The 15,230-nt window shown below is 50.7% G+C and overlaps 8 protein-coding genes across 8 annotated transcripts; 4 read left to right on the top strand and 4 right to left on the bottom strand.

Annotated features, from left to right (window-relative positions):
- Positions 1 to 150: 150 nt before the first annotated feature.
- On the bottom strand, positions 151 to 1,897 carry P174DRAFT_445360 (uncharacterized protein). Its single transcript, XM_024828321.1, has 4 exons — positions 1,531 to 1,897; positions 1,360 to 1,469; positions 595 to 1,308; positions 151 to 559 (listed from the first exon to the last, which is right to left on the bottom strand). Exons 1-4 carry the CDS (start codon positions 1,641 to 1,643, stop codon positions 345 to 347), a joined length of 1,152 nt encoding a protein of 383 aa, XP_024679038.1. The 5' UTR covers positions 1,644 to 1,897; the 3' UTR covers positions 151 to 344.
- Positions 1,898 to 2,493: 596 nt separating this feature from the next.
- On the top strand, positions 2,494 to 4,085 carry P174DRAFT_515537 (uncharacterized protein; the record flags this gene model as incomplete). Its single annotated transcript, XM_024832197.1, has 2 exons — positions 2,494 to 2,658; positions 2,717 to 4,085. The coding sequence occupies exons 1-2, from the start codon at positions 2,519 to 2,521 to the stop codon at positions 4,083 to 4,085; spliced, it is 1,509 nt and encodes a 502-aa protein (XP_024679037.1). The 5' UTR covers positions 2,494 to 2,518.
- A 103-nt stretch (positions 4,086 to 4,188) lies between these two features.
- On the bottom strand, positions 4,189 to 4,983 carry P174DRAFT_445359 (cupin domain-containing protein). The gene is made up of 2 exons (XM_024828320.1): positions 4,441 to 4,983; positions 4,189 to 4,400 (listed from the first exon to the last, which is right to left on the bottom strand). Exons 1-2 carry the CDS (start codon positions 4,839 to 4,841, stop codon positions 4,292 to 4,294), a joined length of 510 nt encoding a protein of 169 aa, XP_024679036.1. The 5' UTR covers positions 4,842 to 4,983; the 3' UTR covers positions 4,189 to 4,291.
- Positions 4,984 to 5,637: 654 nt separating this feature from the next.
- On the bottom strand, positions 5,638 to 6,486 carry P174DRAFT_507154 (C6 zinc finger domain protein). Its single transcript, XM_024831356.1, has 2 exons — positions 6,197 to 6,486; positions 5,638 to 6,136 (listed from the first exon to the last, which is right to left on the bottom strand). Exons 1-2 carry the CDS (start codon positions 6,330 to 6,332, stop codon positions 5,679 to 5,681), a joined length of 594 nt encoding a protein of 197 aa, XP_024679035.1. The 5' UTR covers positions 6,333 to 6,486; the 3' UTR covers positions 5,638 to 5,678.
- Positions 6,487 to 7,807: 1,321 nt separating this feature from the next.
- P174DRAFT_434816 (zinc-dependent alcohol dehydrogenase) lies at positions 7,808 to 8,962 on the top strand (the record flags this gene model as incomplete). Its single annotated transcript, XM_024825896.1, has 3 exons — positions 7,808 to 8,467; positions 8,515 to 8,869; positions 8,916 to 8,962. The coding sequence occupies 3 exons, from the start codon at positions 7,808 to 7,810 to the stop codon at positions 8,960 to 8,962; spliced, it is 1,062 nt and encodes a 353-aa protein (XP_024679034.1).
- A 1,219-nt stretch (positions 8,963 to 10,181) lies between these two features.
- Positions 10,182 to 11,810, top strand: P174DRAFT_377483 (aldehyde dehydrogenase family protein; the record flags this gene model as incomplete). The annotated part of the gene is made up of 4 exons (XM_024822751.1): positions 10,182 to 10,240; positions 10,294 to 11,495; positions 11,543 to 11,612; positions 11,660 to 11,810. 4 exons carry the CDS (start codon positions 10,182 to 10,184, stop codon positions 11,808 to 11,810), a joined length of 1,482 nt encoding a protein of 493 aa, XP_024679033.1.
- Positions 11,811 to 12,293: 483 nt separating this feature from the next.
- On the top strand, positions 12,294 to 13,770 carry P174DRAFT_445354 (transcriptional activator of ethanol catabolism AlcS). The gene is made up of 8 exons (XM_024828319.1): positions 12,294 to 12,645; positions 12,696 to 12,785; positions 12,842 to 12,942; positions 12,990 to 13,043; positions 13,095 to 13,163; positions 13,215 to 13,390; positions 13,449 to 13,582; positions 13,633 to 13,770. The coding sequence occupies exons 1-8, from the start codon at positions 12,455 to 12,457 to the stop codon at positions 13,676 to 13,678; spliced, it is 861 nt and encodes a 286-aa protein (XP_024679032.1). The 5' UTR covers positions 12,294 to 12,454; the 3' UTR covers positions 13,679 to 13,770.
- Positions 13,771 to 14,237: 467 nt separating this feature from the next.
- On the bottom strand, positions 14,238 to 14,993 carry P174DRAFT_445353 (GPI anchored serine-threonine rich protein). The gene has a single exon (XM_024828318.1). The coding sequence runs from the start codon at positions 14,935 to 14,937 to the stop codon at positions 14,344 to 14,346; it is 594 nt and encodes a 197-aa protein (XP_024679031.1). The 5' UTR covers positions 14,938 to 14,993; the 3' UTR covers positions 14,238 to 14,343.
- Positions 14,994 to 15,230: the final 237 nt, after the last annotated feature.

Below are 15,230 nucleotides of genomic sequence, written 5' to 3'. Positions count from 1 at the left end.
ATTATAGGAGCCATTCTGCATTTAGAGAGCGTAACATAGGAGCTAACTCAGGATAGGCCGAAGAAATATGGTATAAAAAGAATGTTGCAGCAACTGCATGACCTGCCATCAGCTTCAAAAATTAGTAGTTTCGAATGAAATAGAGGTCAGGCCATCTTCATTGCACACAGATAAGCAGGAAATAGAGTAGTTACCAGGTCTTTCCATGCATGTACGGAAAATCAGATCATTCAGGATACATGAGACCGAAAGACGTACTACACATGTAGAAACAATGAAAAGAGAGACCTTAAGCTGAGGAAACCATATAATCCAGGACAGTCAACGATCCTTGGTACGTCGGTTCAAAGGATCACACATCCCCACCCCGACTCTTCTTCTGGGCCAGAGAAGGGTTCATCAGGAAAAATGGAGTCTTCAAAGAAAATGTTCTCTGAGGCATCGTCGGCAAAGGAATCGAATACAGGCGGCGAGGAACGGGAGGACGACGACATGTACATTCTGGCGGCCATGTGCAAGAGACGGATCCAGGGTTTGATGTCCCCCAGGCATATGAGAACTGCTCAGCCCATGCCGCTCTTGCAGCGGATTCACCAGATCTATATGTCCAGTCTCTCTGCTGACGTTCCCCTTGTTGCTCGCTGCGGGCCGAATCACCTCCAGTTGAGGAATCTGCGCTTGTTTCTTGATTGCCCTGGGGATCGTCGGCCGCACGTCCATACCTTAGCCATCTGCCGGCGAGGGTCGTGTCGATGGTAGCTCCACTTGCGATTTCGGTATAGATCTGAAGCTTGAGGCTGGTTGGGTGGTGGTAGCGCGACGTGATTGCATCCCGAGCGAGGACCCGACGCCTCTCGGCCTGCCTCTCGATATGCAATGTTTTGTAATTTCCTCCCTCCATTACGAGTCCATGGTGGTAAATGCTCGCGGCATGCTTGAAGAAACGTTGCAGCAGCCCTTCTGCACGCCATTTCTCAACTCTAGCCATCTTGGTTTCGATGCCATCCGCGTCTAGGCCGTCCCATCTGGTTGTGACAACAGTGACATTGGGCATGTAGTCCTGGCCACAGAAAAGCCAAAGCCAGGTGAGGATCTTTTCTGCTGCAGGCGTGACACGATTCTCCTCCATGGAATCCACATATAGGACACCGCGGAATTCGACGTATCGCTCAACAACGGACATTGCCGTCATGAGTCTATGAAAGACGTCCCAGTCGTCGAAGTCGCGAGTATTGAATCCTGGCATATCAAGGAACAAGCAGCGCTGGTTCCCAATGACTGTTGGCACAAGACTGGTAGTTTTTGTACCTGATATATGTTCAGTATCTTCATAGGTCCTGCAACAATAGCAACCCTCACCAGATTCAAGTGTCGATCCGATATATACGTCTTCCCCAGTGATTGATTTGATGAAAGACGACTTCCCTACCCCAGCGGAACCGGTAACGATGAAGAGATCGGCTCCAGTACTATGTCGACTCTGAGTAAACTTGGAACTTGAAGCTCGCCGGATCATCGATTCAAACTTACTGCGCTTTCAAGAAACTTTCAGCTCCTTCGGTCAACTTGTTGCAAACAAGGTCAGAGAAAACATGCCATCCATTCTTGATGGGCTGCAAAGGGCTTGCGGGAAAAATTGGCATTGTGATTTATAGGGCTGGGCCACTGAAGTCCTCAGGTAAACAGACAGAATGTCACAGAGTTAAAGGCAATATAGCAGCAGTACAGATTTTGTTTGGTCCGTAGGTTCTGAGCATTCGTCAAAGATGCACCGGAAATATTTCGAAAGACGCAGATATCATCGGGAATCCATGGCTCTTATATAGATAATCCATTCCATGTCTGCCCATGGAAAGCTCGCATTACGTCCACGAGAGGTATGGGCATACTATAGAACTTCTACCATGTAGAAAAATGTATGGCAGCCTTCATAGCAGGATGGACGAATCACACAAAAGTGCCCTACATCGAAGACAGCCGAAGTAGGAGGCACTATTCCTGATTGTAGATGAGCTCAGATGGAAGCGAGCAAAAGTGTGCAGTAGTTCGGTATCTGGTGGATCGGCCAATGGAATGATGCAGGAAGCTTTAGAGACGTTGAGAGGAAGCTCGTCAACAGAAAGTGGGGGAGTATATCGTCTCTTTCAAGGAGCGTGCCACGTCAACAAGGCACATCTGTTCCAGACGCTATGGCCTTATTTCTCCTGTGATAGGTGGCATAGTGCTCCCATACAGTGTCCATGCTGGTTCGACGTCGACAAGCTATTTGCTATATCCCTGTCATTCTGCAAGCACCTGTCTCTTTAGAGTAATGGCTCGGGTGTTGATGATCGATCATTGGACACTCGGCCCTTTTCCTACAATGGAGAGAGCTCAAGAACGATTTGAGGTTTGCTGTGGTTCCCCTTTGTTTCAAAAGTGGGCCACATTCTGAGACTGGCCTTCTTGTACCGATTCCAAACCCGACACATACTGGTTCATGTAGTCGCTAATCGGATATCCATCGACAAACTCAGTCATGAGCGAATCCCAACCAACCCCGCTTTCCCGAGACCGTCACCTTGACATTATTCAGCTCTATCTACTCGAAGGCTTGAAACTCGAGGAAATCAAATCAGAATTTGAGCGGGGACAGCCGCAGTCTGAACCCCGACTAACGTAAGTGATAGGCCAGAGGTGAAGTCACTCTAGGTACACATACTTATCATACTTTCAGAATCGACCAGTGGAAAGCCCTTTTACGAACCCAGGGAATTTTCAAGAATCTCAGCGAAGAGGAAGTAGTCTTTATCAGAAGCAGGATTGGTCTGAGAGAAGGAACATGGGACTGTTTGGTCCTTGCCAGTGACGTCCTCTTGGACAACCTCGAAGTTGAGAATCGTTACAAGAGGAGGGAACAGCACCGCCAGGAGATTGGACCCCCAAATCGCAGGGTTCTAACGTTTATTCCTCTACATTTTGACCTGGACTGCCTCAGCCAACCCGACACCTTCAAAAACTTCCAGCAACTTTTGTTCAGCACACGGGTCCATTTTGAGACTTCCTTCGACTCTGGCAGATGGGCGGCAGATGACCGAGGCTTGTACGCCAGAAGCGCTGAGCTCCGGGCTGGGTTGGCAGCGCTCAGCAATCTCCACAACATGATTTACGAAGCTTTGGGGCAATTCAGGATAGGCAGAAATGATAGGGCGGGAGCACTGATACGAACAGCATTTCTAAATTCCAAAGCCGTCGTGCAGAATCACCACCATCGCCAGTTTCCGGATATTCTTGCTATCGTGCTCCTGCTTCAGGGGGATGGGCATGATAGAATTCAGCAACTACTGACAGAATATCTTGTCCGCTGGGCAAGACTAGTCTTGTCTCGCAATGAACCTCGCAGAATGATGTTTGAAGCCTTGCAGAAATTACCCCTGGACTCAGACGGTCATTTATACCTTGCATTTGATGCCTATTGTCGATATCTGTGGATGTCGAGGGTCGCGCACAATGAATTCAAGGCTCATTATTCTTACAATCAAGCCAGCTTCCCGCGAGCCATTCCAGGTGGATTCTATGACTTCTATCGAGGGAAGAGTTTGAACGATATCACAGCGACACTTCAAAGTGCCGATAGGGAATTAGGCCTGTATAGCCACGAGACGTTTTGTGTATGGCACACCGCTATCAGGTACCTCGGGCAGGAAAAAAGGTACAGAGATATGGCAGGTCTCTGTCAAAGACTGTGTTGGCGTCTTGAGCTACTCGGGGATGGATACGATTATAGTCAGCAACTACAATTGAACCTTGATGCTTCGCTGACGTTTTATTTGCTCGGGGAGGCACAGGCGGCGCAGGGAAACCTGCGTGATGCTAGGACAGCCTTTGAGACGTCAGTTAGGTTGCGAAGTCGGCCTGTCCCCAGTAATTTTGACACTGGAAAAGTAGCTGCATTGAGAAAGCTCGAGTCAGTTGTTACAAGGCTAGGGGATGTGTCCGCAGCAAACTACTTCAGGGGACTGGTGAACACAATATACTCAGCCGTGGAAACCAGAGACATGGAGGAGCGGGCAACAGCTGCTACAGGGCTTGAAATCCGGACATGACTGCCATTCTGGGTGCTATTGCGACAGGCAACATTGACTTTGCTCGATTGAAGACGTGACATCGACATACTACACTACTCTGAGTTTCTACGTACCTCTTCCCCTAGATTGTGAATATGGATTTTCCGAATGTCTGACGGATGGATTCAAGTTAATTCCTATCTCCCTCTCAGTAAGAACCCAATACCTGGACCACAATGACACGCTCAATCCTCCTCCTCAGGGGCATCATAAATCTCCCCAACCGGCGTCTTCTCCAACCTCACCCCATCCTCAGTAACGATCTCCTTACTCGGCACCACAACCGCAAATAGCCTCGCCACCGTATCCCCCGATTAACCCACTCATGATTCACCCCCGAACAACAATCACATCATGCTCCTTGAGCACTTTCTCCTCCCCACCATCCGTCCGGAACCCAACCGTCCCAGACAACACAACCACATAATCCAACGACAGCGTCCGATGCATCAACCCCGTCTCCGCAGGAGGCAGATCAACGATCCTGCATGAGGGACCCTTGGTATCGGCCAGCGGGACAAGAGTCCGGTGGGGATCTTTGTCCTGGCGCATGTTATCGACGGGGAAGCTGCGCGAGCGGTGGATTTGGATTACCCCGAAGCCGGAGTTGGGGCCTGGGGCTTCGAAGTGCGGAGCGGTGGCTGGGTCGTAGGGCCGGAGAAGCTCGTCTGAGGCGAAGTAGGCTTTGCCTTTGGGGTCGTGGGCGGTGATGACGCGGCGGATGGGGGTGGACATGTTTATGTCTTTTGAGTCTGCCATTGTGGGCTCTGAAAGTCTTGGTGGAGGTTCGACTGTTTTGAAGGATGGAGGAGTGAAAGCAAGCTGTATGTCTGGCTGAATTTCTTCTTGTCTACGGCTAAATCAATGATCACTCGGCCTTTTATATTTGATCGGCACGCTAAAAGATGTGCGCTGAAGATTGGTAATCTCACCATTTATAATCGTCAATTGTAAGCACTATTTTTCTCAGCCTCGTAGACACTTTCCTAGTTTGAAGCTTTGCAGAAACTTCAATAACTGCACTACTAAATAGTTATTATTATTGTCCGCGCAGAAGAACGTTGAAATAATGTTCGTAAAAACAAATAGCGGTGTTGCAGGGTTGTACCGTAGTTTTCGAACTAGCCCGCTGCAATTGACCAATCTGCCGTCTAGGAAGTACACGAACCCAACCCTCGTTGAGAATGACCCAGTAAAGGACCTTGTTAGTAAAAACCGAGGGGGCATGATGCTGTCAGATGGGAGGTCTTGGAACGAACCCGGAACCAATAACCTACAGTGTATAGACGCCGTGGTCGTTTAGCGCGCTCAGAATGCTGATTGTAGCTTCTCCGAAGCACCTAGCTGACGTAGGGAGCTGTCGTGAATTCTATGAGGATCTAACCGTAGTGACCAAGGTTGCTCTGGAGTGAAGGACATAGTACGGACAGAGAAGGGCTCGCCTCTTGTATTATGTCATGTGCACGCTGTCTCGAAGGAAACAATGTCATCTTGGAGTATGAGCCTAAAACTGGACTGAAATGTGTGTAAAATTGACATAGGGTATTAACGCTGGCTAAATACATGACTATGCTATACAGAATCCTCATACTCCGACTGGAGAAATGTACTTGACCACCCGCTTCCTATTGCAAACGCAAGCACAGCATCGGTTTGCGGGCCTGGGTTGGTTGTATCACACTGTGGTGAGTCTAAGAGAAACTGGTCCTCCAGCTTAATTTGTGCGTCATCCAATTCGAGACCGACGAAGGGATCCTCCGCACATATCGTCCAAGGATTGAGGTTTCCATACGGATATACTGTCTGCCCTGCATCGGGGCTCGGTGTCCTTGACTGGACCCCGGTATCTTTGCATGCGAATGTGTGATTCAATGGCATGGGCGCACAGTTATTGCGACACGGTACGTTGTACTCTATAGTGAAGACCCTATACGAGCCCTCCTCGAGATACTTTGGCTTCTTACGCTCGCCATCGCGGCAGGAGTCTGCGCAGCCGCGCCTGACGCACGATTGACATGGTCGCTCGTTGCCTGCGGATCGGATCAGTTAGTCATTACTACTGGGTCCGGTCTTGCTGAGAAATCACTTACCACATGTCTGATGCGACTTCTGACAAGCAGAGCAAGCTCTTCTAGCTTTCTTTCTTCGTGGTCTTGAGGCTTCGGTTGTGTCTGCTGCTGGTGCTCTCGTGCTTTGCGTGCTGTGAGAATGATATGATGTGGCCATTGTTGCGTGTCCTATTGCAGTGGCGATAGCTAAAACATGCAATCTATAGTGGACATAGCGTCGATGTTAAATATGCATCTTAATAAGATTAAGCTACAGAAGGCCAGCCAAAACAAACAATACACACAGGATTATGTTGCTGCGATCAGCGTCCATAGCTGCTGAGCGGCTCCGCGACAGATCTGTGTACACGGATCCTAGCTAATGATGCTTGATCGCCAGTTCAGAGGAGTGAGACATAGTACGATCTAGTAAACTCAATTTCCGCCATCGCTGTTAATTTACATCACCAATCAGAAGCTAGACAACATGCTGTGGGGTTCAAATGGTAGAGATAGAGTCCCAAATCTCAGACAGCCAATGAATGGCTCATGAACACGACGGGGTCTAGGTTCATGAGCGGCTCCGCACAGGGAAGACCAATGTCCAGATTGGCAGGCCTTGCCCCTCTCGGAGCGGCTCCGCACTTGTATTGGGATATGCCGATCGTGACGGGATGCCTAGAAGCATCGGGATGGATCTCACCAATCAGATGACTGCCTTTATGGTGTGAATGTCTCTCTCCAGGGCTGCATTTCTTGACAGCTCGGCCTGAGCCGATCTGGGCCTCAATAGAGTTTGTGCGGAACCGCACAGTGTGTCTTCCCCGCAGCCGCTGTCACTCGGCAGTTATCTGCCCTACTATTAGCTTTAAGCTCGATTTCCAGCCTGGCGAGAGCGTTTAGCGAGCCAGAAAAGAACTTTTGCTATGACTCGGACATATGGAACTCAATTCTTTGTTCGTGATTCTGGACGATGAACTGAATCGTAGAGTTCCTCCGCACCCTGATCGCCACGAGGCCCGCAATAGCCTGTGCTAAGATTGGTTGGCGGGCGCATCGTATGATCGTACTATTGTCGGATATCCCCTCGCATCCCGACTCTTAGGATGAGGCTTCGGATGAGCTCCACCTTCTCCTGTGTTATTTTCTAGCTCGTAGACCCTCGGACACAAGGAAGTAGATTTCGGAATTATTGCCTGAAGTGTATTTTGCGCCAGAGAATTGAGTGAGTTCGAGTGAGTTAGAGGTATGGTGGGATTTCCCCACGGGGACGACACTGGACTGATAGTCGCGGGGATCTGGGGAAATGGAGAGCTTCCACTCCACAGTAAGTGCACTGCATTGGCTCAGCTATCAGCAATGGGAGATACCGGCCAATCATCAATCTCGCACTGCTATATCGAGAGACTCCACTGGGCTGCGTGTCCTCGATCCCCTCTCAGTCGCATTCCGTATCCCCGTGTGGATAGCAAAAAACTGACCCCAGTGGAGCAAGGGAACACTTTTATCTCCAACTTACAGTTGCCAAAGAACTATAAGTACCATCAAGGTACTCGAGTGAATCTAGATCCATCTCATCAATCATCAATCACATTGTTTTACTCACACACGCAATCTCACTTTCTTTCGCAAGTTCGCCCACCTAAAACAACCATGACTAAGAACTCCGTCCCTTCCATGCAATGGGCCCAAGTAGCCGAAAAAGTCGGCGGCCCCCTTGTCCTCAAGCAAATCCCCGTGCCGAAGCCCGGCCCCGACGAGATCCTCGTCAAGATCCGCTACTCAGGCGTCTGCCACACCGACCTCCACGCCATGAAAGGCGACTGGCCTCTCCCAGTCAAGATGCCTCTCGTCGGGGGGCACGAGGGCGCCGGCATCGTGGTAGCCAAGGGCGACCTCGTCACTGAATTCGAGATCGGCGACCACGCAGGCATCAAGTGGTTGAACGGGTCTTGTCTCGCTTGTGAATTCTGCAAACAGGCGGATGAGCCGCTTTGCCAGAATGCCTCGCTGTCGGGGTATACCGTCGACGGGACCTTCCAGCAGTACACCATTGGTAAGGCGACGCATGCGTCCAAGATCCCCAAGAACGTGCCGCTGGATGCGATTGCGCCGGTGCTGTGTGCGGGCATCACCGTGTACAAGGGGTTGAAGGAGTCTGGGGCTCGGCCTGGACAGACTGTCGCTATTGTTGGGGCGGGTGGTGGGTTGGGCTCGCTGGCGCAGCAGTATGCGCGTGCTATGGGGCTGCGGGTTATCGCTATTGATGGTGGGGATGAGAAGAGGGTGATGTGCGAGCAGCTTGGTGCTGAGGTTTGTTGCAGTCCGTCGAAATAGACATGAGATACTAACCGTCACAGGCATACGTTGATTTCACCAAGTCCAGTGATCTGGTCGCTGATGTCAAGGCGGCTACTCCGGATGGGTTGGGCGCCCATGCTGTCATTCTCCTGGCTGTTTCGGAGAAGCCCTTCCAGCAGGCTACCGAGTATGTTCGCTCGCGCGGTACTGTCGTTGCCATCGGCTTGCCTGCGAACGCCTTCCTGAGGGCACCGGTCCTCAACACTGTCGTGCGCATGATCAATATCAAGGGCAGCTATGTCGGTAACAGACAGGATGGGGTCGAGGCGATTGATTTCTTTGCGCGGGGCCTGATCAAAGCTCCTTTCAAGACAGCGCCGCTGGAGGATCTGCCTAAGATCTACGAGCTTATGGGTATGTCCTTTCAATCATGTGGTGAATCTCGCTAACAATTTGACAGAACAAGGCAAGATTGCTGGTCGCTACGTCCTTGAGATGCCTGAATGAGTTTGTTATCTTAGGTCGCTATAGTTTATTTCTGCATTGAGCAAATTGAAAAATGTCTGGCATGCGCAAATGAGCATGATTCATATGTTATGGAGTTGTCATTAGTCAATTCAACTATCTATTGTCTATTGATTCTGAATATTCCTTGCCTCTGTTCGATTGTAGACGAATTTCACTCACTAACTGCAATTTGGACTTTCCTGGGGCTTGTATACATCAACTCGATATTACTAGATACCTCATACCAAATTATTCCTACCTGATAAGTTGTTAATGATGCAGATAATCAGGATATTACATTCTTTAAGTTGTACAGCACAAAACCTGTCAGTGTATGGGTATAGTCTTGGTTGTCAGGTTGATGCCGCGTGTAACCGGCATATTCCTGCCCTAAAGGAAAATAGTCAGATAGAATAGCCAGCACAGTACAGCACAGCACGTAATCACCTAAATTCTATCTCCTCTAGCGTCGTTCGAGTTGGTTGGCACTCTGGCCAGAAGCTGAAGGTGATACCCCGCGTGCTGATCCGCTGCCAAGCATATGCGGATCCGAGAGCGGCTCCGATCTGAGCAAGAATAGATTAAGTTTATTAGAATCCACCAGTTATCTAGTCTGCTCTTCCTCTGCGGGTTCTCGGACTTAGGTGGATGACTTCGAGTCTCCGGGATAAACTTCCTTGAGATGCGGGGGTAGTTTGCTACACGCAGAGAGAGCGATGACGACTGGAACTGTCGCATATGAGGTCACTTGACAATATCCAATAGCAGTACTCTGGCATGCCTGTGTAACTTGAAGTTCCAGCTGTCCGAACACCCCGCAACTAGTGCATGGACGAATTGTCTCTTCAAGCAGTCCTAGAAACATAGGAAGGGCTACGGAGGTCTCGTGGCAGTCCACTTGTAGATCTCGGCCAGGACAGAGACGGAACCACAGGAGAGAACCCCAGTCGCCGACACAAACCTAGCGTTAGGAATAATGAAAAATGTGGAGTGCGGAGTGATGGAGAAGCGGAGTCATGGATCCTACTGTTTGCCTTTCTATGTGTCAACATCCTTGCTAGCTACTTGCCCTTGGCCCGGTGCATATGCAATAGGGACTGTGCTATAAGAGTAAGCGATGGAAGCGTAGGCCTGGCCCTCTTTCTACCCTCATATCTTCTGCACGTTCACACTTCAACCAACTGTGTTTCAATTCACGCATCTCCAGACTGTCCTCAATATGGCTCTCTTCCAGACTATCGCCACTCCTACTGTTACCTATGAGCAACCTCTAGGGCTGTATGTGCCCAAGTACCCAAGAATAGTCCATCCTCCTGGCTAACACTGCAAAGGTTCATCAACAACGAATTTATCCCGGGCGTAGAGGGCAAAACCTTTGAAACTATCAACCCCCATGACGAAAAACCCATCGTGGCTGTTCATGAGGCCACCGAAAAAGATGTTGACATTGCCGTCGAAGCCGCCCGCAAAGCCTTCAAAGGCGCATGGAAGGACGTCATCCCCTCAGAGCGCGGCCGTCTTTTGACTCGCCTTGCTGACCTTCTCGAACGGGACATGGATACCATCGCTGCAATTGAAGCTCTCGACAATGGCAAAGCCTTCCAGATTGCCAAGGGAGATGTCGCTCTCTCTGCAAACTGCATCCGGTACTACGGCGGCTGGGCCGACAAGATCGTTGGCCAAACGATCGATACCAACCCTGGCAGTCTGACGTACACCCGTCACGAGCCGGTTGGAGTCTGCGGCCAGATCATCCCATGGAATTTCCCGCTGCTCATGTGGGCGTGGAAGATCGGGCCCGCCATTTCCACCGGCAATACAGTTGTCCTCAAGACTGCCGAGCAAACGCCGCTTTCAGCGCTGTACGTCGCCAAACTGGTCAAGGAGGCCGGCTTCCCACCTGGTGTCATCAACATCATCTCTGGATTCGGACGCGTGGCTGGCGCCGCCATCGCAGCCCATATGGATATCGACAAGGTGGCATTCACCGGCTCGACGCTGGTCGGCCGCCAGATTCTCCAGGTAGCGGCAAAGAGCAACCTGAAGAAAGTCACCCTCGAGCTGGGCGGCAAGTCTCCCAACATCGTCTTCCCCGACGCTGATCTAGACGACGCGATCCAATACGTGAACCTGGGTATCTACTTCAACCACGGGCAATGCTGCGCCGCCGGATCGCGCGTCCTCGTTCATGAATCCATCTACGAGAAATTCCTGGCGCTCTTCAAGCAGCGCGCGGAGGAGAACAAGGTCGGGGACCCGTTCCACCCGGAGACTTTCCAAGGTCCCCAGGTCTCTCAGGTGCAGTTTGACCGGATCATGGGATACATCGATGAGGGCAAGAAGGCGGGTGCCACGGTTATTACTGGTGGAGCGCGCCACGGCGAAAAGGGGTACTACATCCAGCCTACCATTTTCGCGGATGTGCGTGAGGACATGAAGATCGTCAAGGAGGAGATCTTTGGCCCTGTTTGTACAGTGCAGAAGTTTAGCTCCGAGGAGGAGGCTATCGAGATTGCTAACAATACCAACTACGGTGAGTCTGCCTTTTGCCTCTCTATCATTCCCTGCTGACTGGATTAGGACTGGCGGCTGCTGTTCACACTACCAATCTCAATACAGCCATCCGGGTATCCAATGCTATCAGAGCTGGGTATGTCCCGACCTTCCGCATGTTTAGCATTTTACTGACTATTGCAGAACTGTGTGGATCAACAACTACAACACCTTCCTTGCCCAGATGCCATTCGGCGGCTTCAAGGAATCCGGTTTGGGCCGGGAGCTGGGATCGTACGCCCTGGACAACTACACGCAGGTCAAGACTGTGCACGCTCGTATCAAGGGTGCTTAGAGTATTAGAGTGTTGAATGGTAATAGTTTATTTATGATTTATGTGGCATTTTGTACTTTTTTAGTCTTGTCCGTACGATCCGTAGTATAAATCCGTCAAACGACAATCCATGCCTCGCTGTTCAAGAAACAAACCATTGTTGATTGTGGAAATACTCCAATGCCAAGAGTTATGCCTTTCGGGAATTGAGTAGACTACTGTCGGTATCAACAGTACTCCCTGATCTCGGATTCAGATAATCCACAGTTCCAGACACGGGTATCCCTGTATCCAGTGTTTCTCACCCCTGCCCAGTAGTATCGCACAAGTGGGTTCCTCTCTGACTAGAGATCCAGTGCATATTGTCCTACGAATGATGATCCCAGGCTACAGCCACATCTATGAAGGGCTGGGCTAGACTTCCTTCCTACTCCGCTTCCCCGGATCTTTCCCAAAAAGGAAATTATATTCGTGCTGATCATAGTACTCCGCTCGACCGGGATAGGGAGCATTATGGGGAAGCCTTTGCTGAAAGGTTTGTATCAGGAGAAGCTGATATAAGACCCGGTCTTGTCCTTACTCCGGTTTTGAGTCTATCCCCAGATTTCCCCAACTTCTATCTCATTTGCCACATAGCTTAACATCCAGATTGACTGTCAGGCACAATGGACACTGAGACGGGGCTCAAGGATCATCAGGCAAAGCCCTCGCCTCAGGACGACACAGCCATGCCGTCTCTAACGACAATTCCTACATCTGTCACCCTATCCGCCGAGCAGTTCGAAAAGCTGTACCTGAGCCCCCTGACCCAGCGCCAGGGCATGCTCTCGAAGCAGATGGGCAATCCTACTCCTTTGTACTTATCCAAACTCTTGAGGACAGAGTACAGTTGAACTGACAGATCAGGGCCCTTGGCGGATTTGTCATTACCACCACGCCTCTGTCTTGCTGCCTTATGGGATGGAGAGGTGCTACCGGAGCGGGAATTGCGTTCACGTAAGGCCAATCAATGTCCGAAGGTTGAAGGATACATCGCTGATATCTACCTCTAGTGGTCCGACCATCTTCCTCGGAGGCGGACTGCTTGTCTTGACTAGTATTCTCGAGTTTACCCTCGGCAACACCTTTCCCTGCGTTGTCTTTGGCACAATTGGTTCGTGGGTGTCCCGAAGAGATGAAGCAGATGATTGACAGAAACAGGAGCGTTCTGGTTCGCATTCGGCTGCACCATGACTCCCGCCTTCAACGCCGCAGGTTCGTCCCCTCCCTTTTTCATACCCTTGCTACTAACAGTGCTGGTACCTAGCCCCTACTCAACCTCTGCCACCGACACAGTAGCCGGCCTCAGCAGTCCAGACTTTCTGAATACATACGGTTCGCACCACCCCCGCCCTCCTCCAACGGAATATATTCTAACGGAACCAGCCTTTCTATTCATCTGGATGGGTGTCCTAATGCTCATCTTCCTCATCTGCGCGACCCGTACCAATGCAGTCTACGTCGCAATCTTCATGACGCTTACTCTCGTTTTCGCTTTCTTGTCTGGGGCATATTGGCGTCTGGCGGTTGCGGATGCTTTCGTGGGTAATCGGTTGATTGTGGTACGTCCCTCCTCTCACAGCCAGTGATGTGCATGGCTAATGCTGACGGTATGTATAGGCAGCCGGTGCGTCGCTGTTCGTGGCGAGCATGCTGGGTTTCTATCTCCTCGTGGCACAGCTGTTTGATTCGGTGGGGTTCCCTGTTAGGCTGCCCGTTGGGGACTTGAGTAGACTTTGGGATCGTCGTGTGAGGTGAGTATGGTACTCTGTTCTTTTAGCTGCGCTAGGGCTGAGTGTCGAAGTGGTGAGCAGGATCCGGAGTATGAGGCTGGGGCGGGAGAGAAGTAGTATCTCCTTCTCTCGGCAATCGCACAGTTTGGTATGGTGTATGGATTGGGATGGTCAATGTGATGTGAACTGTGAGATGGGCATCGTTGTCATACTCGGTGACTGATAATTGGTCGACGGAAGTCAGGCTCTAGCCCTTATGGTATAAGATGTATCTGCTATAGCTCAAGAGATGTGTTTTTTACCCCATATCCATATAGCTTTTCACTTTCTCGTCCGAGGTCTTGTGTTGTCTTGTAAATCAACTGTAGCAATGGTTGACCACCGACAATAATAGCTCTTCTCCTTCCTTTCCCTCAGGTCATACAAATGCGTCTTGCTAGCGTAGTGGTTAACCCTCATCATTCATGCGAAGAGATCTCTGTATACGGACAGCGTTAGACAGAACCTGTCAGAATGGGATAGCAGTCGACGTGAGCATATCGCAGGCCCTAAATTGGAGATTGAAGGGTATGAAACGTCTAGACTTTGTTGCTCTAAGGACTGACTTTCAATATATCACATTTTATTCATTCACAGAGCAGAAGACGATGAATAGCACACGCATTCAATTAGGATTAGGCTATAAGTCGTTGCAGTAGCAGTACATAGCAAAGACAATCTCTTGCAATTCGACACATCTGCTAACTAGAACTGCTTCGTAAAGGCGTAGGCTCCTGTGAGGATTACAGGAGAGCAGCTCCCGCGATCAGACCAGCCACAGCACCCATGCCGGCGTTCAGGCGCGACGCAGCGCCAGTGAACAGAGGGAGGGAAGGACTGGCGGTGGAGGAGCCGGAGGGCGACGGGGTCCCGCTTGGAGAGGTGACCGTGGGCTGGGTGGGGATGACGGGACGAGATGTAGTGGTCGAGGTCGAGGTGGAAGTAGAAGTAGAAGTAGAAGTAGAGGTAGAAGTGGAAGTGGTTTCCTCAGTAGTAGTAGGCGTCGCGGTCTCGGTGAGGGTGTTTGTCAGAGTACTGGTAAGAGTGTTGGTCAAGGTGTTGGTGATGGTATCGGTCAACGTTCCAGTCACGGTACCACCAGGTCCACTACAGATCTCCCCGATGGGGCAGCAGCCGTCGTCGGTGCAGTAGGTGCCTGGCTCGCAGCCGCCCTCGCCAATATCGCAGCAGCTGTAGGTGACGGGAATGCAGGAAGACTTGCAGGTCTTGTAGCCAATGTGCGATTCACAGCTGGAAACCTGGCGGGCAATGAGACCGTTGTGGCCAGCCGCAAGGGCGGCGGTGGCCAGGAGAGAAGCAGTGAGGAGTTTGTACATTGTAAAGATCGAGATAACTGGTCAACGAGTGATGGGGATTGGGCAATTAAAGCGAGTGACCTGGCTGACAAAGGGCGAGAGGAAGGTGGGTAAACGAGCCGCCTTATATAGCACGGTGCCTGAACGCCTCAAACCTTAATGATGCGGAGAGCAGCCAGGAATAGATCAGCCTCATGCGATACGAGTGACGAAGTCTGGGCATCGTGAAGTTATCACACCAAGCGGCATGACTCGTATCCAACTGCGAGATGTGGTTGGATGAATCCCACGACACTAAAGCAACCAGCGAGGGG

This window comes from Aspergillus novofumigatus (assembly GCF_002847465.1).
Source record: "Aspergillus novofumigatus IBT 16806 chromosome Unknown P174scaffold_8, whole genome shotgun sequence".
Classification (NCBI taxonomy): Eukaryota; Fungi; Ascomycota; class Eurotiomycetes; order Eurotiales; family Aspergillaceae; genus Aspergillus; species Aspergillus novofumigatus.
Note: the sequence above shows the minus strand (reverse complement) of the source record. Positions and strands in the feature narration are given on the sequence as shown.